Source organism: Cynocephalus volans, chromosome 17 (assembly GCF_027409185.1).
Source record: "Cynocephalus volans isolate mCynVol1 chromosome 17, mCynVol1.pri, whole genome shotgun sequence".
Lineage (NCBI taxonomy): Eukaryota > Metazoa > Chordata > Mammalia > Dermoptera > Cynocephalidae > Cynocephalus > Cynocephalus volans.
The window spans coordinates 31,700,726-31,723,178 of record NC_084476.1 but is presented as its reverse complement, the minus strand read 5'-3'; the positions used below and the strand labels follow the sequence as shown (position 1 = coordinate 31,723,178).

Sequence of the window (22,453 nt, the reverse complement as noted above, 5' to 3'; positions counted from 1 at the left end):
AGTGTGGGCATCAGCTACAGTGCTACTGGCTGTGAGTTCAATGTCTATGAATCAACAATATATATCAAACGTCTTTAAACAAACACAGATAAAACAAGATTATGTATTGTCCCACTGATGAAAATATTATCAAAGGCTTTGAAGGAGCCTAACCCAGCGTTTCTTCCAGGAGCAATGATTTAGTATTTGCTAATTCAGTATTTGTGGTGACTTTATAGAACATAACTACCTCAAATAATGATAATCAACTGTAATACAGTTGTTGATGCCTACTATACACTAGACACTGGATTTTGTGCTATTTATAGAAAATTTATTGAACAAATACATATGAGGCCTTCCTATGTGCCTGACTTTTCTAAGCAACGGGGTGTAGAAACGGGGTGTAGAAACGGGGTGTTTCTACACAGGGGTGTATAAACCAAAGACCATACCCTTCTTTCCCCATGGAACTTACATCCTAGTAAGGGCAGAGAAGAAATAAACACATAAATGTATAATCTGTTGGTGTTGAGAAGTGCTAGGAAGAAAACTTTTATGTTTTAGTATATGGATTAAGTAAATTAAACACAGAGAGGTTAACTAAATTGCTTATGAAAAGCACATACTACACAGCTTCTTGGTAAAACTGCTCTAGCTTCACTGGGGAAAACTATCTCAAAACATAATAATTTTATGCTGTACAGCAGTGGTTCTCAACTTTGCCCCCCACTCAGGGGATATTGACAATAACTGGAGACAGTTTTGGTTGTCATACTGGGGTGGGGTGATGCTAATGGTGTCTAGTGGATGGAGGGTCGGGGTGATACTTAACATTCTACAATGCATAACATAAAGAATTATCTGCCTTAATGGTGCTTCGGTGGAGAAACTGCTGTAAAGCCATGAGACTTAGAAAAAGCTAGAAGAGCCAGACCTCTATGTTGCTAGCTCAGGACTCAGGTGGGAAAGTAAAGAATCTGAACTCTTAGTTACCAATACTCAGATTAATTGTTCAGCATCATCCTGCCGTTATCATTTTAAGATATTCCTAAGCCTAAAGTACTCTCACTTTGGAAGCCAATGCAAACTCTTCCGACAACTTCTTCCCTTCTAAGCTGCTTCAGAATTTTGAGAATTTAGGAATTGTGGAAGTGAAAATAGGAAGAAAAGGAAAGGAAGAAAATGATGAAAGAAAAAATGGAGAGATGGACTGAAATATAAACAGCGCAAAGAGAAACTTGAATGGCTCTCCCTTACGTTTTCCTTCTTTCCCCCTCCCATCCTTCCTGCAACTCTCTCCCCCTAACCTCTTCCTTCCTTTCTTTCAACAGATATTTACTGAGTATTTTTACTGTGCTAGGCACAGTGTGTAGGTGAGTATTTCCTGACAGCAATTTTATTACTAAAAAGCATTGTGTTTTACAAAATATTTTTTACCATCCTTGTTTCAACCTTTCTATAAGCTTCATTTCACAGATGAGTAAACAGAGGCTCAGGGAGCATATGTGAACTAGCCTGGGGCAATAGCAGAACAAAATCTCATTTCTGTACTCTTCTTTTGTCTAAATAATGCTGACATAGATATGAAGGTTATGGAAATATGTGGCTCTTTATTTCCCTACAATTACAGGAGTATCAGAATTGGTATCTATTTTGGGTTATAAAATCACACAAAACACACACTTTTAAAAGCAGTGATGTACTGTATTGGGCATTCTTAATGAAACCCACTCTAATGCCTGTTCTATTGGACTACTATTAGGTGCTAAATTCTAACACAAAGTAGCTCATCTAATCCCCCAAAATATGTTGTGAGCTTAAATCCATTTCATCCTGGATCTGAGAGAGGTTGGATAACCTGGGTAAGCATGAGAAAAATTAAAAGGAGCATAACAGTCAGAAAAGCAGTAGAAAACAAAACATTTTATTTTGAGTGACCTGCCAGTTGTGTTGTCTATATTAACTGGTATTTAGCCATTGATGAGTGGAGCATGCCCCCCCCCAAAAAAAATCACAGATTTTTATCATTTGGGGTCCAAAAAATTGATACATCAACCAGCCAAGGTGTTGAGTAATCCACCTTGCATATGTGTTAGTTTATTTAGATCTCTTATTTAAAGAGAAAGTGATCCATTTTTAATTAAATAATTTAAATCCAAACATTAATATTAGACCAGCAAGTGTTACTTTCGGGAATTCATTCAGCAGGAAAGTCTATATTCCACCTGGCGCTCCTGCTCTCTTCTGAGTTGGGACTGTGATCGGTCTATTAGAAAATTAAAGAACTCTGGTAACCTCTACGTCATGGATCTGAATGAATCCTGTCTTATTCACAGATTGCATCTTAAAATCACTTGGGACATTGCTGGGAAACATAAGATGACAAACTTCATGGAAAACTTGGAGCTGTCTCTCTTTCCCCAGTCCACAGAAGAACTTGCCCTGTGTTCTAAATTCTGTCTCTAAGGCAAACAAAACAGAAATGATCCTCTACAGCCAAATTAATCCAGCAGCTAATGCTCGAATGTGAACACCTCCAAATCCTCTGGGAGGTAAATTTGCTAAATAATGTAATTTCTGCCATTTTTGTTTTTCAAGATGAATGAAGCCTTGGTGAAAGCATGACTTTTGGAAAGGATGGCTTGAAACTTCAACAGAAGGGATGAAAGTTAAGCAACCAGCTTTGCTATATTTGTTTGACAAGTAATAATTAGCTGAAACTGTATGACTTGGAATGATCTAGACACAGGCTTTTTAAAATCTGGTGACCTGGTATTAGCAGGAACTGGATAAAATATCATAAAAATGAGCTTGAAGAAAGTAGAAATGAAAGGATTAGAAAAATAAAAGTTTGGGGTATTGACTTGCCCTTAATATTTGTGGAAGATGGGGAGGGGTACAAATCAACTATCTCTCACCTGCAAGCTACCCCTTTTCTCTTCTATATGGTACCATATGTAGCCTCTTGTATTCTAGTCTCCATGTACAAATTTCATCCACTCACCTCATGACTACCCCTTGAGTCTAGGTTTGTGTACTCTGTCCATGTGTTGTACCCTTGAGGAAGAATCTGGAAGGAGGCTGGTGCAGGCCCTAGAGGGAATGTTTGGGCAGGAAATTCAGGAGTCTTGGAAAATGGGTATTGTCCTATGGGGGAGAGGGATTACAGATGTCATGAAACCTTGGTTCCATAGACTCCTTCCCCTATATGAAGGGACACAGATGGAAGAGGTCTTGAGGAAATTCTAGACAACCCAGTTGCTAGGGTCAGAGGGATGTGTTGTGTGGGAACATAAGAGAACTGCCCTCACATATGGGAGGCTCCCATAGTTGGGTGGAAGGGATTAGGGTGGCTATGGAGAGGAATGGGAAATTAGACCCAGGACACAGTTAGGGCTAATGTATTTCAAAGTCACCTAATGAAAGATTTTAGCTATAGGTAAGAAAAACTTTCTTTACCCTTAGACCAAACCAGAGTGAGCAATGAAATGGAATGAGCCATGTCTTAGAATAAATACATAGATCTGTGGGGAAGTGTTGGAGCAGAAACCAGGTGACAATCAGTCATGGGGTTCCATAAGGGATTTCTGTCCTAGTTAGACATGAAGTAGACAAGAGACATGACTCCAAGGCAACCCCAATAACTCCGTGGAGCTACCCTTGGGATTCATGGATGGGATGGGGTAGGCAGTGCTGAGGCGGGTGGGAGGCAGGGCTGAGTAATGTTTCACATGTCACGCTTCTCTGTATCCTTTTTTTAGAATTCTTTGCCTTTAAAAGTCTTGAAAACCACAGACGATATGATCTCTGAAACTCTTTCCAACTCTAGAATTCTATGAGTTTAAGAAGCTACATGTTGATTCCATCATTGAAAAAATATCAAAGATAATGGGAAGTCAGAATAAATGAAAAATATTCATCACTAAAAATTTGAACAATTTTTCATCAAATGTTCCATTCCACAATGTTCAAAATGTGTAGACTAAGATTTCGAGATACATATCTTTTTTAAAATTTTGCAAATTTGGCACAACTTAGTTCATTTTAAGATATACGATTTTTTAGCTAGTTTTTTAAATTAAAGAAAAAATGCTCATGGTTTAAAAATTTAAACACTGTGAATATAAGTTGGAAATTACTAGTAATTTTTTTTTACTGCCCTCACACCAGATTCTACTATGCAGATCTGTATTGATATTTATTCTATATCTGTACATAATTTTTCTAATTCATAATTTCTTTTTTAGATTAAATTTTAATTAAATGTTAATTAATACAAAAGATATACAACATTTATAAAGTTTAAATAATAATAATAAAATGAATTCCTAGTACCCACCACTTAGACTAAGGAATATAACATGTCCAATACCTTTGAAGATCTCTGAATGCCTCTTTTGGATGGCGTTTCTCTCGCTCTCCAACACCTACTGGTAAACACTGCCTTCAATTCTGGATTTGTCATTTCTATTGCTTTCTTTACAAATAGTTTTGTCCCATAAGAATGTATGTCTAAATTTTATAATATTTATTTTTTAAATTTATATGATGAAGTCTTACCACATTCACAATTTTACTTTCTTATTTTTTATTTATTTTTATATAAGATTTTATTGATGTTTTCCTCTTTAATCCATTGTTTCTCCTTTTTATAAGTTTGTATGCAACCGATTTCTATTATTTTAGTGGTCACTATGGACATTTTAACATGCATACTTAACTATCTAAATTTAATAAATATCTTTACTTCTCTTCATAAGAAAACAAAAACTTTCAGCTGTTTTGAGTTCAATTACTCCCCTTCCAACATTTATGCTATTATTTTTTAGTGTTAGAACTTTATTTTTATCTTAATCACAATATAAACATTTGTAATATTGTTTTAAATACTGTTTGCTTAGATTGATCCTTATGTTTACCATTGTTGGCTACCGTTTTGTCTGCCACCTTATGATTTCTTCTGGAGTCATTTTCAAGTCATTTTCCTCCTGAACTACACGTCCACGCATTCCATTAGAGAGGGTTCATTGGTGTTTACCTTTTTCAGATTTTAGTTTCTCTCATATGTTTGTCTCAAATCTCATTAAATTTTGATCTAATTCTTGAAAGATACTTTTACTGGATGTATAATTCCAAAATGACAAGTTTGCTTTAGTCAGTAATGTGAAGATATATTTATCTTTTTTCTGGTTTACATCATTAGAATTGGAAAATCACTTTATCTTTAGTGTACTGAAGTTTCATTTTGATGTATTTTGGTGTGGATTTTTTTTTTATTTATTATATTTGGAATTCATTTTAATTCTGAAACTGATGATTTACATATTTTATATATTCTGGAAAGTTGTTAGAAATATCTCTTTAAATATTGTCTTTCCTTAATTCTCTCCATCATTTCCTAAGAAAGTTAAACCTTCGCACTTTATTCTTTTTATCTTTATCTTCCAAATTTCCATCTGTTTCTGTGATACATGTAATTTTTCCAGATCTCTATTATAATGCACTAATAAGTGTCTTTAGCTGTGTTTATTCTGTTTATTTTATACATTCATTTTAAAATGTTAATGTGTATACTTTTTATTTCTTGAAATCCTGTTTGGTTATGTTTTAAATCCTTCTGGTCATATTTGATAGACTCTCTCTTTTTTTGCAATATTTTCAAACACTTATTTTTTTGAACACATCCAGTATACTCATTTTCTGATTTTTTAGGAGCCCATTTTGCTTTCTATTATTTCTGTGGATTCATTCTTATGATGGCTTACTTTTTGTGTTAGTGATTTTTTTTTTTATTTTGAACTCATTTATGGGAAATTTGTCATGAGATCTGGTTTGAGTTGTGTTCCGTCAGAGAGAATTTGGGTTTGCCTTTGCCATTTGCCTTGGGTCACTGTCAAACCCAAAATAAATGATCCTCTTGAAATTTTCAGGAAAACCAAATTTATTCTGCAGGCATACTTGTTTCTAGCTACAAAATCTCTGCTGAGATTTCTTGCTGACTCTTCTTTGAGGCGGTTTTTTTTTTTCTAATTCTTTTAGGAAGTGGTTTCTTATTAGATATTTAACCTTGGACAAAGTTCATTCTTTGTCTCCTATCATCTGCAACTATCAGTTCTGGCTATCAGAATTGAAACTCCAGTACACCAAATAGGTGCAACTAATGGCAATGCATTGTACATATAATAAACATATGATTAGTTACACACATCTGGTGTTTATTATATGTTTATTATATTATATTTATTATATTATATTATAAACATGTGTTTATTATATGTATAATATAAACATAGCATATTATATATTATTATTATTATATGACTATATATTATTTATTATATTAATATATTAATATGTATTTATCATATGTATGATATAATATGTAATTATATAATATATGTATCTACAATATATAAAACTGTTATAGGTATCATTATTCTTTTATTCCTAGTGGGAGAATTTTTAAGGATGCTTTTAGTTCACAATTCTGCCAGAAACTAATGCTTACTTCTAACAGTTTATAATAGTCTTTCATACTTATATATAAACTTAATTCTTCATTTAACAATATATCCAGCCATCTTCTTATATTAGTATTATAGATTTGCTTCACTTTTTTTCAACAGGTGCATAAAATTAAATACTATGTATAAATTATCATTTGTTGAACAATCCCTACTTTAGGTTGCTTTCCATTTTTTGCTATTCCAAAAAAAAAAAAATCAACATATATTTGCTGGCATATTTGTATATCTAGATTAAATCTAGAGTTAGAATCGATAGGTCAAATCATACGATACTTAATTTTTAATGTTTATTTTTAATTTGTTTTTCAGAGTTTGCAACAACTCATTAGAGAGAGAGAGAGAAAAATCAGTGTGCCTGTATAGCCATTGCCTTATCTACATTGGGTTTTATGAGCACATTATTATCAATTTGAGGAATAGTTTGCTTCTTAACTTTATTCTAGCATTTATTCCATGGCAATAAGACATATTACAGAAACATGAATAGAGTGCCTTTAATAGATATTTTTCATGCCAGATGAGGAATTGATTTGAACCAATTTTTCTCACATTTGACTGTGAATTATAATCTGTTCAGGCAATGCCATTAGATCTGTCATCTGACTGCGAATGTCCCAACTGTTTAGAGGGTGCTCAGTATGAGTCCGATTGGGATCCGTCTTCCAAGAAGAGTGGCAATGGCTCTTTATATTCAAGATCAAGAAAGAAATCTGTGCCTTCTTTCAGCGAACAGTGCTTTACTTCTCAGGGTTGTTCCACCAGGTCAGAGACTGATAATAAAGAAGACGTCATGTTTCTTTCCTCAGAGGAGGAAAGCTGTGTAGGGTCTTCTCAGAACAATCATCTCAGTCTGAGCCCTGAGGATATCAGAAGGAAAATCAGACCATTGCGGGAGCTGACTATCGAAGAGTTACTGAGGGAGTTTGGAGATAGTGGAAAGTTTCAACCAAGCTCCATGTCCGTGGGCCACTTCAGAGATCAGGTGGTTATGAAGTTCAGAAGAGCTCTGTATTATTCTGGAATCTGGGTGACACATGTCCAAGGCTACAGACTTAAAAAGCACTTTTCAGCTAATTATTTCAAAAGAAATCCCGATTGCCTTCACCGGCTGGTTCCCTGGCTGAAACGGGAACTGACAGTTGTTTATGGAGATTATGGCTACACAGTGAAGAATATCCTAGCCACCATCCTTCAACACATGACAGAATATGATTTGGACAGTGAGTCCTTCATTCACCTCCTGGAACCTTATCTCCTACAACACACCCACCATTTCCTGCATGAATTTATCAGTTTTGTCCATTCACCTTACAACATGGAGACCTATGACCAGAGAGCCATCTACCAGTGTCCGACCGCTTCATCATGGGGAAAGAAGAAGTCCATCGTATCAGCTCCTGTTTCATCTTTGCCTAAGGATCGTGCTCTACTGAGATCTCAACACGATACTAAGCAGTCTGAAAACACCCAGGATCAATGGGATAATGAGGAGATGCCTCTGTCAGGCTTGAAACAGTTTCCAGAAAGTAACTCTTCCTCAAAGAAATCCAAAATCCCACCAGCCCATCCTAAAACAGCAACCAAAATCCATGTTGGGATCAAAGACAGACCAGAATCAGGTGATCATAAAGGCACAATTTCTACTAATAATATGCTCCAGAATTGGGCCACTCCAAGGGGAAGGGGATCAGGTTTACTAAATAGCAAAAAAAAAGTTCAAGAGAAAGAGACAGAAGGGATAAAGTTGCTTCCTGATCATGTCCAGGATCTGAGAAAGAGTGGAACAATGGCACGTACCTTCAGTACCCCAGCAATTTCGAATTTGGTCCAACCATGGAACTACAGTCTAAGAGAAAGAAGGGTCTTGAGCCTTGGCCAGCAGACAAATTTCCAGAAAAAAGTAGAAAAAAACAAATACTCAGATTCTTCATCAAAGATCTTTCAAAGATTGCCCAGAGAAAGTTCCTTGATAATTTGGAAATCCAGAAAGACAGAACCTTCTAGGAGATGCATTTCAGAATACACTCTTTCTCCTAAGAGAGATGGCAGGAAGTTGTATTCTTTCAGAAAAAAGAGGATGAAGTGCAAACAGTCCTCCCAATTTGTAGAAGTTGGTTCACACACCAGTAGAAGGATCCAAAGACGATCAAGGTCCATTACTCACAGATCCAAATCCTGGTGTGTTGGGCATAGAAAGAGATCTGTAAGCAGAGAATCAAGTAATCTCTCTCTGAGAGGAAGTCACAGAAATGAACACTTCGCCCATAATATATTCTGTGAGCCCTCAAGAGAAAACATTGTGCATGGCAATCAGTCAGACTACTTGAGGGCTTCTTCAACCACAGTCCACAAAACAAAGCTTTCTTCAGCTACTTTGAAGTGTCCTTCTAAAAGTGAAGGTGTTTCCCAAGCTGGAAGCACCTGTAACAGTTCCACATGCTTACAGACTGAGAAACACAGATCCCCAAGTAAACAGGAGGTGAAGCAAAACAATGCATTTCCTAGAGTTAGACGAACCAGAGCAGTTAGACACAGAAAAAACAAGTTGCAGTGTCCACATATACAAATCACAGAGGAAGTCAGTGATGGATTGGGGTATCTGGATGATACAAGACAAATGAGTAGTCTTTCTGAATGTGCATCTTCCTGCAGCAGGCAGATTAAAAAAACAAAACAAACAAACAAACAAAAACCAAAAAACAAACAGAAATGCAAGCCTTTGGAAATATCACCAGGCCAAGAATGAACACAAAGTAGATGTAGTGTCAGAAACACACAGGTGCAAATTGTGTTGAAAGGCAAATCAGTCTACTTAACTAGCCACCAAGGATCTTTGAAAGTGTGAATGTAATCTAAAAACTTTACGGAAAAAATGTATTACATCACTTTGCAACTGGAACTAAAAGCCTAATGATTAAATCCAAATGCCTTTTGGAGATAATTGCATATTATTAAATTGGTCACATGTGTAAATATTATTTCTGCCTGCTTTTTTCCTCTTAATTCTTAAAATATTTGCCTTATTTTTTAGTTTTTATATTTAACTGTGAAGAATGAACATCTATGGTATTTTTGGCACAACCTTTCCTATCCTGTCTCTTGTAAACTGCACCTCCACATGACCCGACATCTAGATATCTTCATTAGAAGGTGCCATGTTTTTAGATAACTCTGATTCCCTACCCACAGTAGCCTGGTCCGGTGACAGTGGCTACACCTGAGTCAAGCAGATCATAAGTATTTTGCCCCTCTGGCCACACAATTGATGACTCTAGTGGTGGCCAATATAGAATACCTTCCTGGGATTTTTCAAATTGGTTCTGAGAGAAAGAGTCATTCTCTCTCTCTGGTGGCAGATGGTGAAAGATTTAAAGATTGAACACTATCAAGAAGTATATTTTTCAATTTCTAAAGAAAACCAGTTTGAAGTAAGAGAGGAGAAAGCTAGCAGACAAAAAAAAAAAAAAAAAAATCGGGATAAGTCCTGAGGAGAGAATCTTGGAAGCAGGACGTTGATCTTCCAGAACTTGAGCTGTCATCCTGCCCTTCATTTGGTTTTATTATTTTAACTCTTCTAAGATTTGTGAGTCAATACATTTCCTCTATGCCTCCTTATTAAATCAGGATCTGAAGTCACTTGTAATCAAGCAATTAGGAAGTGGCACAATGGAAGTCTGCAAGAAAGACACAGAGCAACAACTCTCATGAGGAGGTTTCTGAAAGCTTCTCAAGAGAAGTCATATGCGGGTATGGTCTCAAAGGGTGAGTAGGAGTTTACCAGGTGAACTTGTTGGCAAGGGATACCAAGAAAAAGGAGTGACTTGAAGAAAAGGAAGAAAAAATTTCCAGAACTCCCCTTCTAGTGCAGCTGGCAAGTCCTGAGAGAGACACTGAAAAGGGAGACTGATGCCAAATTGTAAACATGAATGAAACCCAGGCTGTTCTGACTCCACAGCAGTCACAAAGCACCTAAAGGTAGCACAGGACTCAAAATTCAAATTTGCTATTTTTTAAACAATATTTTATTTTTTAGTAACTTTTTAAAAATAATCAAGACATGTTTCTGCAAATCTCTTAGAAAACCCATTTCACAGATATAAATGTGTTTCAGTGCATTCAGTTGTAAACATTGTGTTATTTCTTTTTTTTTTTTTTAATGCACCCTTTCATCAAGTTAGGTGAGCAGTCTACTATCAACCATGAGCTAAAGCTTTCATGGTAGAGATTCATAGCAATATATATAACATCTTGAAATTAGGAACAGGAAATCAATTATAGTCGTTCAGAACACCACAGTTTAGTAGCAATTCATAAAAAAAGAAAGTAAAAATGTTATTGTGATCCAAAGTATACTTATGAGCCAACAATGTTAGGCTTCATTCGATCTAGATAATTTTTCTGGGTAGGAAAAATCAAAGTAGACATCTAAATGTCTTCAAATACACTAGTAAAAGTTCTCCAGGAAAGTATATTTCTCTAAATGATTTGGAGAGCAAATATGACTTCATTTAAGGGGAAAGTTCCAGGGAGGTGATTTCTGCTTAATAAAAAAAAGCCTGTGCTATCAGAGAGGTCATATTGTTCCTTTATGAGTGGACATATGGTAGGGCAAGAGGCCAGAGGAGGGAAGGCGCTCTCATCCATGAAAATGTTCATGCTTGGCTAGATCCCAATAATGCAAGAAATTTAATATTTTCTAAATTCCCATATAACTCAAAGATTCCAAGATTCATTAAAAAGTTATAGAAATTTGCTAATGAACCAAAAATATCATGCCCTTAAACAGTGCAACAACTTTCCTTGGATGGATAATCAGCACCACACTAAGCAACTGTGCTAGCCAGCCGGCCCACCTCCTTGGATGGGAAAAAACCGACAAAAACAACAACAACAAAAGCGCTTAATGATAACACAGTAACAACTACTATTGAAAGTTTTTATTTGTGATACATACATACACAAATTCTATGAAGTATTACTTTAATACAAATTTCATGGATGAGGAAAGCTAGTAAGTATTGCAGTCTGGATTCAAACCCAGATAGCCCCAAGTCCAGAGTCAATGATCTTAAACAGCAACTTGTCACTACCTACCTTTTTGGTGTTGTGTTCTTCATTTATCTGTCTTTCATACCCTGCATTGAGCACATTCACAAATACTATGCCATTTTACCTTTACCATAAGTGAATAAGGTTGGTTCAACTATGCCTGTATTTTCAGTGAGGAAAACGAGTTTCAAAGAGGTTATATCCTAACAAGCAACAGAGCTGAGAGCCAATCTGTAGGTCTAACTGCCCATGCTTTCATTTTTATAGCTTATTATAGTTGACCAAGCTTTTCAGATGTAACTCAGAAACAACTTATGACCCTTAATCACCTAGTCTTCTCTGCCAGTGAGAGCATTTTAAAATTCAAAATCCAGAATACTAACAAAACCATGCAGGGTAAGATGCTAAGGGGTCACTTCTATTTATTCGTAAGGATCAAAATCAATTCCTCACTCTCAAGCTCAACCTGAATTGTCCTTTTGATGCTAATGGGGTTCATCTCAGCCAGCTAGAAGGAGGCAGGTGACTGATTTCCAATACATATGCTTCAGTTCACACAATCTCTTCTTTGGCATGTGGGTCAGCTGAAACTTTAGAAGCTCAGAGGCAGTTTTCATCTCTGACCTTGACTCTCTAAGTGCTCTTTGGGATGATGCTCCTTGAGGTACAATTCATCTAGCTGATGAAAAGCAGATAAGGAGAAATGAGGTATCTGCAGATACTTGAGTCATTGTCAGGTGTGAATACAAACAAAATGGGTTATTAATACTTATATTTTTCCACTGTTCATCTTTTAGCTAATGTGAGTTTGTCAATCCCCACAGCTACTGCTAGGCCTTCCCTCTGTGCTCACTGGAACCATTAAAGTATCCTCCTAAATGATTTCCCTGCTTCTGGGCTCTCTCTCTCTCCAGATTATCATCCACACTGCTACTGTCATTATAATATGCAAATTTACTCATGAAATTTCACTGCCTGAAATTCTCCATTGGTTCCCTATTGCATAGAGGACAAAATCCAAATTATTTAGTTTTGCATATAAGAACGCTCTAGCCTCAATCCATTCCTCTGTTCTTTTGTCCTGAAAGACAAAACACACAAACACAGACACAGATACATATATTACGTGCACAAGAACATACACACACACACCATTATGTCTGCGTGTATCATCTCTTACTGATAGAATAGATTGTAACTTCCCAATCTTAGACAAATACATTCTCTTCACGACAGTTATTACAGCATCTTCCATATGGTAGTTGTTCAATAAACATATTTCCTCTAATTGGTTTAGTATTATTGAACCGTATGATCTTGGATAAGTTAACTTTTCTGCAATTCATTTAACTTTTCTTAATTTCATTTAACTGAGTTTTTACCTCAGTTATATGAAATGGATTCAGTCCCTTTGGAGCCGCTGATGTTCTGTAAGACAATGTCACTGCTTTGTGTCTGAGCCTTCCTCACCCTGCTCTGTGCCAGTGGTTTCATCCGGACTCATCTTTTTCACTCACCTAGTCTTCTTTATCACATTATTGGGATCTATGGTAGATTTTAAATTGTTGACTGGCCTCTAATATAATTTGGACTTGGCAACACTTTGCTAGAGGATCTCTAGATTTAATTCCACTTCTGATATTCTATAAATCCTTTAATTATGTTAGTCACATCAAAGTACTACTGAGCTACTGAAAGTATTGTACAGCTAAGTACTGATAATAAATTTTGTCACATTATCAAGTGATCCAAAGTAAAATTTTAGGACACTGTTTGAAAATTCTATCATGCACAGTTTCGTCTCATTGACATACAGGTTGTTAATGGGAATTATAAAGTATCTGAACACAGGTAGATTTGTAATTGTAAAGCTGCTTAGAGGGTTGACAAGTATATTTTTTATGTTAGGCTTCATAACATAAATATAAGTATTATTTTTATATACCAAATATTTATTAGGAATGCAGAAGAATAAGGTGCATGAAGAAAGAGTCTGTGTGTTAGAATAAGCAAGGAATGGATGCAACAGCCTAATTGCTGACGCAAGGCAGTGATCAACAGCTCCCCCACTTCACCCTTCAGTGCTTTCCCAGTCTCTACTACAGCAGGTTCTTTGCCTCCTCCCTCAACCCCCCCCCCCCCAACTCAACAACACCAGTGGAATGTCAGTTCTTCAGTCAGGCCAGGCCATTGTCTAGCCTCATGCTGACCTCTTAGCTTGGAAAGTTCTTTGCTCCACTGTTGTTTAGAGATGAATTACTTTCCAGAATCCACTCAAGGGATGCCTCCTCTTTGAAGGCTTACCTGGTATTTTCCCAACTGTCAAGCTGTTGGAAGTGAACAATCACTTTCTTTGTGCCCCCAAACTTCTATTGTAACACCAAAAATACTTATTTTGCCATTTTTATCTTACATGTCTGACTCCAGTTTTTCTTTTCCCCTTCCCCCAAAATGAGAGATTCTTTAAGGTAAGGACCACTCTGGCACATAATAAGTGCTTAGAGAATGCTGAATGGATAAATGAATGATGAAGGATACAAAACAAAGTTTTATACATGAATTGAGTATGATCAGTGGTTGTAAGAGCCATAATGAGGAAATAATTAAGTAGAGCTTCTGCCATGAAATCCAGTGTGATCCATTTCAGTCACTCTTCTGTATTAAAACCCAAAAGTCAGCTGTGCCCAGGCATAGTAAAGCCCAAGGAGATTCTAAAAGATGCCCTTAGATAATCACTTACATGTTAAGATGAAAACTCTAAGTACTATATCAAAAAACACTTGCTACTTGACAGAAATTTAGATTTGTAGGCCCCAACCCCAATCAGAATTTAAATATCCCCTAGAGATTTATGTGCATATTATTTTGAAAAGCACTTATAAAAAATAAAGTTGTAGGTCTGAACTACAGCTAGAAATAATGACTTTACTCAAAATTTTAAAATATAAGTTTACTATCAGGTAATAGCCAGCAGTGGTGACTATAATAAACAAGATTTCAGGTCAAACCAAAAATTGAGGTTGAGAGTGGTAATGTAAACAGAATCTAATGAATGAATTTAAGTAGCTGTTCCTTATTTATAACTATTTCAGTGAATTTCTCTCTAGAAAAAAATATATTTACACATACACTATATAACTTTTATATTACATGTCTAATAACTAATGGACCATTCCATACACAGAACATACATGCATGCATACACCAAGGAACAAATGCATTAATAGAGTATGTTTATTAAATCTATCAGGATTTTAAAAAGCATTTAGGAAAACAGTATAGAATAGTGGCTAAAAGCATAGACCCCAGGGCCATGCTACCTGGATTTAAACTTTTACTCTGTGCTTATTAACTATGTGATCTTGAGCAAGTTATTTAAGACTTCCATTCCTCAATTTCCTCATCTATAAATGGAAATAATAAAAGTATTTAACCCAAAGGGTGGTTATGAGGGGTCAATATGTGTAAAATGCCACATAGTGATGGATAGGTAGATAGACAGATGGACAGAGATCAAGATATTTAGAGTAATATGATGGGACTTTAAAAATTCATGGAAAAATAAAATTAAAAGATAAAAATAAAAAATGTAAACGTTATTTCTCCACATAAGCTCCATTGAATTCAAGACGCTTCTGTAAGTGATGATACTAGCCATTTAGTACATCTGTAAGGAACTAAGGGTCCTAGGAATTTAACTAAGTCAATGAGGTCTTTTTTACATTATTAACTAAAAAAAAGTTGGTGCCCTTTAAATATTTTTTAAGATTAAGGAACAGAAAAAGTCAAAAGGAGCCAAATCAGCACTGTAAGGTGAATGCCTAATGATTTCTCATTAAAACTCTTGCAAAATTGCTCTTTTTTGATGAGAAGAATGAGCAGGAACATTGTCGTGGTGGAGAAGGACTCTCTGGTGAAGATTTCCTAGCATTTTTATGTTAAAGCTTCACTTAACTTTATCAAAACACTCTCATAATGAGCAGATGTTTTTGTTCTTTGGCCTTCCAGAAAGTCAACAAGCAAAATGCCTTGAGCATCCCATAAAACAGTTACCATAACCTTTGCTCTTCACCAGTCTACTTATGCTTTGACCAAACCACTTCTACCCCTTGGTAGCCATAGATTTGGTTGTGTTTTGTCTTCAGGAATGTACTGGTAAAGCCATGTTTAATCTCCTGTTACAGGTCTTCAAAGAAGTGCTTCAGGATCTTGATCCCACTTGTTTAAAATTTCCATTGAAAACTCTGCTCTTGATTTGGGCACAACAGTTTTGGTACCCATAGAGCAGAAAGTTTGCTCAACTTTAATTTTTCAGTCAGAATTGTGTAAGCTGAACCAATTGAGATGTCTATGGTGTTGGTCATGGTTTCTGCCATTAGCCATTGGTCCTCTTTAATTAGGGAAGGAACAAATGGTCTACCGCACAAATGGTCTACCGCAGTGGGCTTCATCTTCAACACCATCTCATTCCTTCTTAAAACAAGTTATCCATTTGTGAGCTGCTGATTTCTTTCTGGAATTGTCCCCATAAACTTTTTATAAAGCATGAATGATTTCACTATATTTCCACTCAAGCTTCATCATAAATTTGATGTCTGTTCTTGCTTCAATTTTAGCAAAATTCATGTGGATCTGGTAGGGGCCCCTTTCAAACCAAACATTCTTAGTGCCTCAAACTAGATTGTTTTCAGACATGTTATAACAAGATATTATGAGTTTATTTTGGTGCAGAAAAATTTTGAAATTCATGCATTATTTTTGTAATACACATTTTCCATGAACTCTCTGAAGACCCCTTGTATATGTGTGTATATATGTGTATATATAGAGAGAGACAGTGGCAGGTGCACACACACACACAGAGGAAGAGAGAGAACTCTCTATTATTTATTACCATTTTCATTATCATTAAAAGCTTGGCCTATGGGAAAACACAGGTTGGTCTGGACACAAGAATTAGCCCCCCCCCAAAAAAAATTGAAGAATGTATTAGTCGGGAGTCTCCAGAGAAACAGAACCAATAGAATATAGATAAATATATATAAGAGGAGAATTATTACGGAAATTGGCTCATGGGATTGTAGTGGCTAAGTCCCACATTATGTCTACTGCCAGCTAGAGACCCAGGAAAGCCAGTGGTATAATTCGGTTTGAGTCTAAAAGTCTTAGAACCAGGGAAGATGACAGTATAACTTTCATTCCAAGGCCAAAGACCTGAGAATGGAGCGGGGGACCTTGTGCTGGTGTAAATCCTGGAGTCCAAAGGCCCCCAAACCAGGAAATTCCATGTCCAAAGGCAAGAGAAGATGGACGTTCCAGCTCAAGGAAATAAGGGAATTTGTCCGTCCTCTGTTTCTTTGTTATGTTCTGGCCCTCAACCGATTGGATGAAGCCTGCCCATATTGGTGAGGGTGAATTGAATCTTCTTTATTCAACCTGCTGATTCCAATGCTAATCTCTTCCAGAAGTACCCTCACAGACATACCCAGCAATAATATTTTACCAGCTACCTGGACATACCTTAGTCCACTCAAGTTGATACATAAACTTTACCAACTCAAACAGATGGAGAATAGAGAAAGTCAAATGTGATAAGCATGACTGAGGCAGAGAGTGTGAACCCTCAGGAAATAGGAGACATTCAGGGGGGTCAGGCTACCTTGAAGGGAACAGACTGGCAGAGAAGAGGAGAGAACCATCAATTGTTGAGCATATACACTGCTCTAGGAACAGTGACAGCAGCCTTCAAATGTATTAGCTGGTTTCATTCTCAACTCACTGAAGAGGTTTGTATTACATATTTTAAATGTGAAAACTGAGATGCCGAAAAGCTAAATAAATTATTCGAGATTGGTAGAAGGTAACAGAGCTTGACTTGAACATAGGAATAATTAGATTTTACAGTCCTACATCTCATGCTTACCTTAAGTAAATCCATATTTTTAACTAGCCAGTGGGAAATGGGCTAATTCTTTACAATATGACCTAAGCTCTTTTAATGATGATGAGGATTATGACAAGGATGGTGACAATGACAAAGGCAATGGTGGGTAACACTGGTGTAGTGCTTACTATTTGCCAAGCACTATTCTAAACATATTGCTATGTGACCTCTTTTAATCTTACCAATCAAGCCTATGAGGTGGATGGATACATTATTATTATCATGATCTCTTTTTTACAGATGGAGAAACTGAGGCACAGAGGACTTAAGGAATTTTCCCATGGTCACACAGGTAATTACGGCAGAGCTGGGCTCTGACCCCAAGCAGCACAGAGACAGTGCCTATGATCCTCACCATTACACTGTACTGTCTCCTTGTAAAATAACAACACAATGTTGGTGGAAAGGAAACAAATTCATGCTCACTGAGTATTAGAGCATATGCTCCCGTATTTAATCCACACCACCATGATGTGAGGAAGGAAGTTTTGATGTGATACTTTAGATAATTAGGAAATGAAGTGAATTATATAAATGGGAGAAATACAAGGGTACTTTTAAAAGGTGGTGGAAAATAGAGTTAAAGGGTAGTGTGAATCTTTCCACAAACTTTCTGAAGTACCCTCGTAGAAGGCCCTGAAAATAACTATGTTTCAGTTTAATCAGAATTCAGAAAAAATGAAGGGCTCCATCAAGAGTCAGCAAACCTTTTTGCAAAGGGCCAGATAATAAATATTTTGTGGGAATACAGTCTCTGTCACAAGTAGCCCCCTCTGCTGTTGTAGCAGGAGCAAAAGATGATACATAGATGGAAGGGTCTAGCTGTTTACTAATACAGCTTTATTTACAAAAACACATAGTGGGCCAGATTTGGCCCACAGCCCATAGTTTTCAGACCCTAGTTCTTATTCCATACCACTTTCCTTTTGTGGTTACCACGTGCTATAATACATGAAAAAATAAATACAGTGTTATTTGGGATTCTGTTTCTTAAGAATTAAAGTTACACTGATATGAAAACTACAGAGCTGCTGAACTATAGAAGAGTAGCGCTACAAAGAGCTGACTCTGCCAAAGATATATTTTTGGAAAAACAAAATATTTTAAGGGATGTGAATGCTTTGCTATACGCCACAAGTTGCAGGTAAATCATGAATCATTACAGCCAGCAACAATACCCTGGAAATGATCGTAACATTATGAAAACAAGTTAAAGGTTATCTTCTTCAAAAATAGCTTCCAAAATGAGGTGTCAGATTGAGATCACAGATTGTGTCCTCCACTGTTTTCTTCTCTACTTCTCATCCTATCACCGGTGTTTCTACTACCTCCATGGTGAAAAATTATGGTCATTTCATCTTGAAAGATATATTGCATCCACATGTGGGCCAGGTGATTTAATCTTGATTAGTGCTATCTGAAGGCTTGTCAGATGGTTAGCGATTGGTCATGTATTTCATAGCACTGCTGTTAAATCCACTGGGAATTAACATGTTAAGTCCATAATCATGCTTTATTGCCTATGTAATCCTGGGTTAACTGAAAACGAACTTGATTCATTTTTCACATGTTCACCAAAGTGAAGTCATATTTTCCCCTTAACTAGTAATTAACCTTTATGGCTTTATTAACTGCTTTATTAAATTTAAATGAAATGTTTATTGGAAAGAGTTCATGGGAAGTGTAAACCACAATGACAGTGTGGCCCTGGTGATGTCCTGTTTCTTGGAACTTCTCTATTAAAAAGGTTCATATTACAAGTAGTTCATTTTTTATCACAAGGTACCAGTGCTTGTAACTTAATAGGCACTGTGATATAATAAAAAGAGCAATGGCTTTAGAGTCAGACAGACCTGGATTCAAATTTGTATCTAATTGCTTATGAATGACCTTGGGAAAGTTATACAATATTTCTGAGCCTCAGTTTCCCTATATGTAACTTGTGAACTATAACAGCTCTACTCAGATGGTTGATGATAAAGGAGGTGAATGAATTAGTAGGGAAGATACGAGAAGTAGTTAATTTGCAAGAGATAATTTTTATCCAAGAACTGACTTCTGGTTGAAATAGAGATTTTCGTATCACACTCCTATATGAGAGAGAGAAAACTGGAAGCCATAGAATGGTGTCTGTTCCTAACTTCTTCCCACATTCCTCTACCCCATGGTCTAGATAAGAATCCTAAAAACAAAAAAATCTGTAGCACAGACTGCTAATATCTTTCATTGAGTATTCAGTACTGCCACTAGCCTAAATAGTCACCTTGTACAAATTAGAAAAAGGTGCCCGTTGGGGTAGAGATAACCCCATGGGCGCATAGTTTGATGTACAGAGGAGGTTTTGTGTAGAGAAGAAGATGGATTAGGACTCACAGCCTAGAAAGCAGAACTTGGGTCGGGTATCAGCTCCCATAGGCTCTAAGTGGGGTGCTCTTGTTTAAACATACCACATATCTGCACGTGGTGCCCTGGACCACAGAATTTTAATTAGGCATTTAGTTTTCCAGCTAGTGGCAAATTTCCCAGCTTTTGTTGAAATAGGTGAGGTCGTGTGAATTAGTTACAGCTGATAGGATATGTGCAGAAGTTATGGCTATAAAAATTTTCAGTCATCTTTTTAAGCAAAGCGCCCTTGTCCTAGATATTTTATACCCTTTTCCTCTGTCTGGGAAATGGTAACAATGGGCTAGCCATCTTGGATACAGAGACAGAAGCCACATTTTGAGGATGGCAGAGCTAGTCCATCAACCTGAGTGTAACAGAACCACCACCTTCAGCCCCAGGTTGCTCACTACTGGAAAATACATCAACAGAAATAAACTTACATCCTGACGAAGTCACCATGTGTTGGAATTTTTTCATTATATAGGTCTAGCTTGTATTCTAACTAATATGGGGCTTTTAGACCAGAGTTGAAAGAGCATTTTTGAGAGACTCTGATTTCTGGTGACACAAGGAATGCTGCTTTGGGTCCTAGGTAAAAAGATATGATGAACTATAGAGAGGAGCACATGTAATGTTTTGGCACCAGTAGTGGTGCCCAGGAAAGCTACAGCAGAGCAGTGATAGAGACCGTAATGCATGGCAGGAGATGGCAGATGCTCGAGAAACTGGGCAATGCAGCACTTCTGCCCTGCTGAATTGGCACATAGGAGATCGTCCTATGGACTCTCTATTACACTTTAGGGAGGGGAATGTTGCAGGTGGCGAAGATCAGTGTGAGTAGATGATGGCTCAAACAAATTTTGGGATATTATTGATACTCTGACACTGCCCATACTCACAGGCTGATAGGACCTTAAAGTCAATCGGGGGCCAATCAGGAAAACAGAAATCATGCTATGCATTTCAAACAGAGGTTCTTTAATAGAGGAAATTTGTTTCAAAAGTGTTTGAAGAGTTGAGGAAGAAAAAGAGAAGGTGAGGTAATACAGATGTTAGAAACTACAGGAAATTCCTAGGACTACAGGAACCCAAAAGAGGAGATGATATTAGCACACCCAGGAGAGTACTCACTACTGATGGTGGTGAAGGAGATGACTGCACTGTTAGAACTACCTCACCCAAACCATTGCCTGTAAATCCTGGTGGGAATTGTCCATGACCCACTGCTACTCCTGCTAGAAACTACAAAGGCCACTGGAATTCACAGCCTCCCAGTGCTGCAAGATGGGGAGGCAGGGGAGGGGTGGGGGGGGGAGAGAAATTCAGAAACTAAAGTTAGAATATGTATTCATCTCATAAAGGTAGTTCTGATGTTAACGTAGAGGAATCAGAGAGGCTGGATCCAGGGAAACCAAGGTTTTCCTTCCTTTGAAGGTTGTGCTGTTCCCACAGTTTCTAGAACAATGCTGGGCAGTGATGAACCTCCAATTTGTATATGGTGATCTGGAAAGTAAACAGACTTTTCTGTTTCTTTAGCATCTAATGTTAAGTTCTGTCTTTTCATTACATAAATATAAGTTCATGGCACATAAAGAATTCTTCAAGCAGAGAATAATACCATTGTGTACCTGACATATACTCCCTTTGCTTCAGAATTTGTGCATTTTTCATAAGCATGAGGAAGTTTATTTCATAACAAATTATGAAACACTGAATTAAACATAAGCTTTAATGCCGAAGGAATAATAGCAGCATATCAAAATTTCCCCTGCCTTTGGTTAAATTTAAATGAAATTTGCTGGCCTTCAGAAATGGACACTTAAGGCTGATCACTGAATAATTCTAACAAATGAGTGATATACATATTGAAAGAAATATTTTTAAATGTACTAATATTTTTGTTGGAACATTGATACCTATTTATTGCATTTTCAATTTCTTATGTTTATTTCCCAAACCATTCTTCTCAGGTTTTGATGCTTAAGGTACACAAATTTCATTTCCACTCTTACTTATCATGAACTGGCCTCTAACCTCCAGTTCCTACAAATGACCAAAGAATACTGCTCATTGGAATTGCACTAACTATTTAACTTGATGCCAGAGTAAGCCCACAAGATTTGGTGACCCTACTTCTAGCTCCTCATTCAAACAATGGAGCTTCATTTGTTTGTCACATCATTTCAAAATGATGCCTTTTACACCTGACTGGTTTTCCTTGGGTCAAAATTAATGACAGATGACTGTCTCCTTCAATATCAACCAGTGATAACTCTTAATGTGTCTTACACTGGCAAGACATAAATTTCAATTCCAATGCACTTGTCAGCCAAGAGAAGTCACACCAACAAATGTGTCTATTTCTCGAGTGCCCAGCACTGTGCTGCATACAAAATAGACAAACTATGTAAGATAATAGCTAGTAAGATTAGTTTTCCAAGTGCTCCTCTTTTCATGTAACCCACAGCATAAACTATCAGGCCTTTTATATGTGTGTTTTAGAATTTTTAACCATAGACAGGGAAAGATAAAAATAAACAAGGGGAAGAGACCGAAGTTTTAAACA

At 36.7% G+C, this 22,453-nt stretch overlaps 1 protein-coding gene across 1 annotated transcript in view; it reads left to right on the top strand.

Annotated features, from left to right (window-relative positions):
- Nucleotides 1-7,089: 7,089 nt before the first annotated feature.
- Nucleotides 7,090-22,453, top strand: part of LOC134365570 (E3 ubiquitin-protein ligase Topors-like) — a 33,259-nt gene continuing 17,895 nt past the window's right edge. Inside the window, exons 1-2 of the mRNA XM_063081675.1 lie at nucleotides 7,090-8,977; nucleotides 10,134-10,256. Coding sequence (XP_062937745.1) covers nucleotides 7,090-8,977; nucleotides 10,134-10,256 — 2,011 coding nt within the window. The remainder of the gene's footprint in view (nucleotides 8,978-10,133; nucleotides 10,257-22,453) is intronic.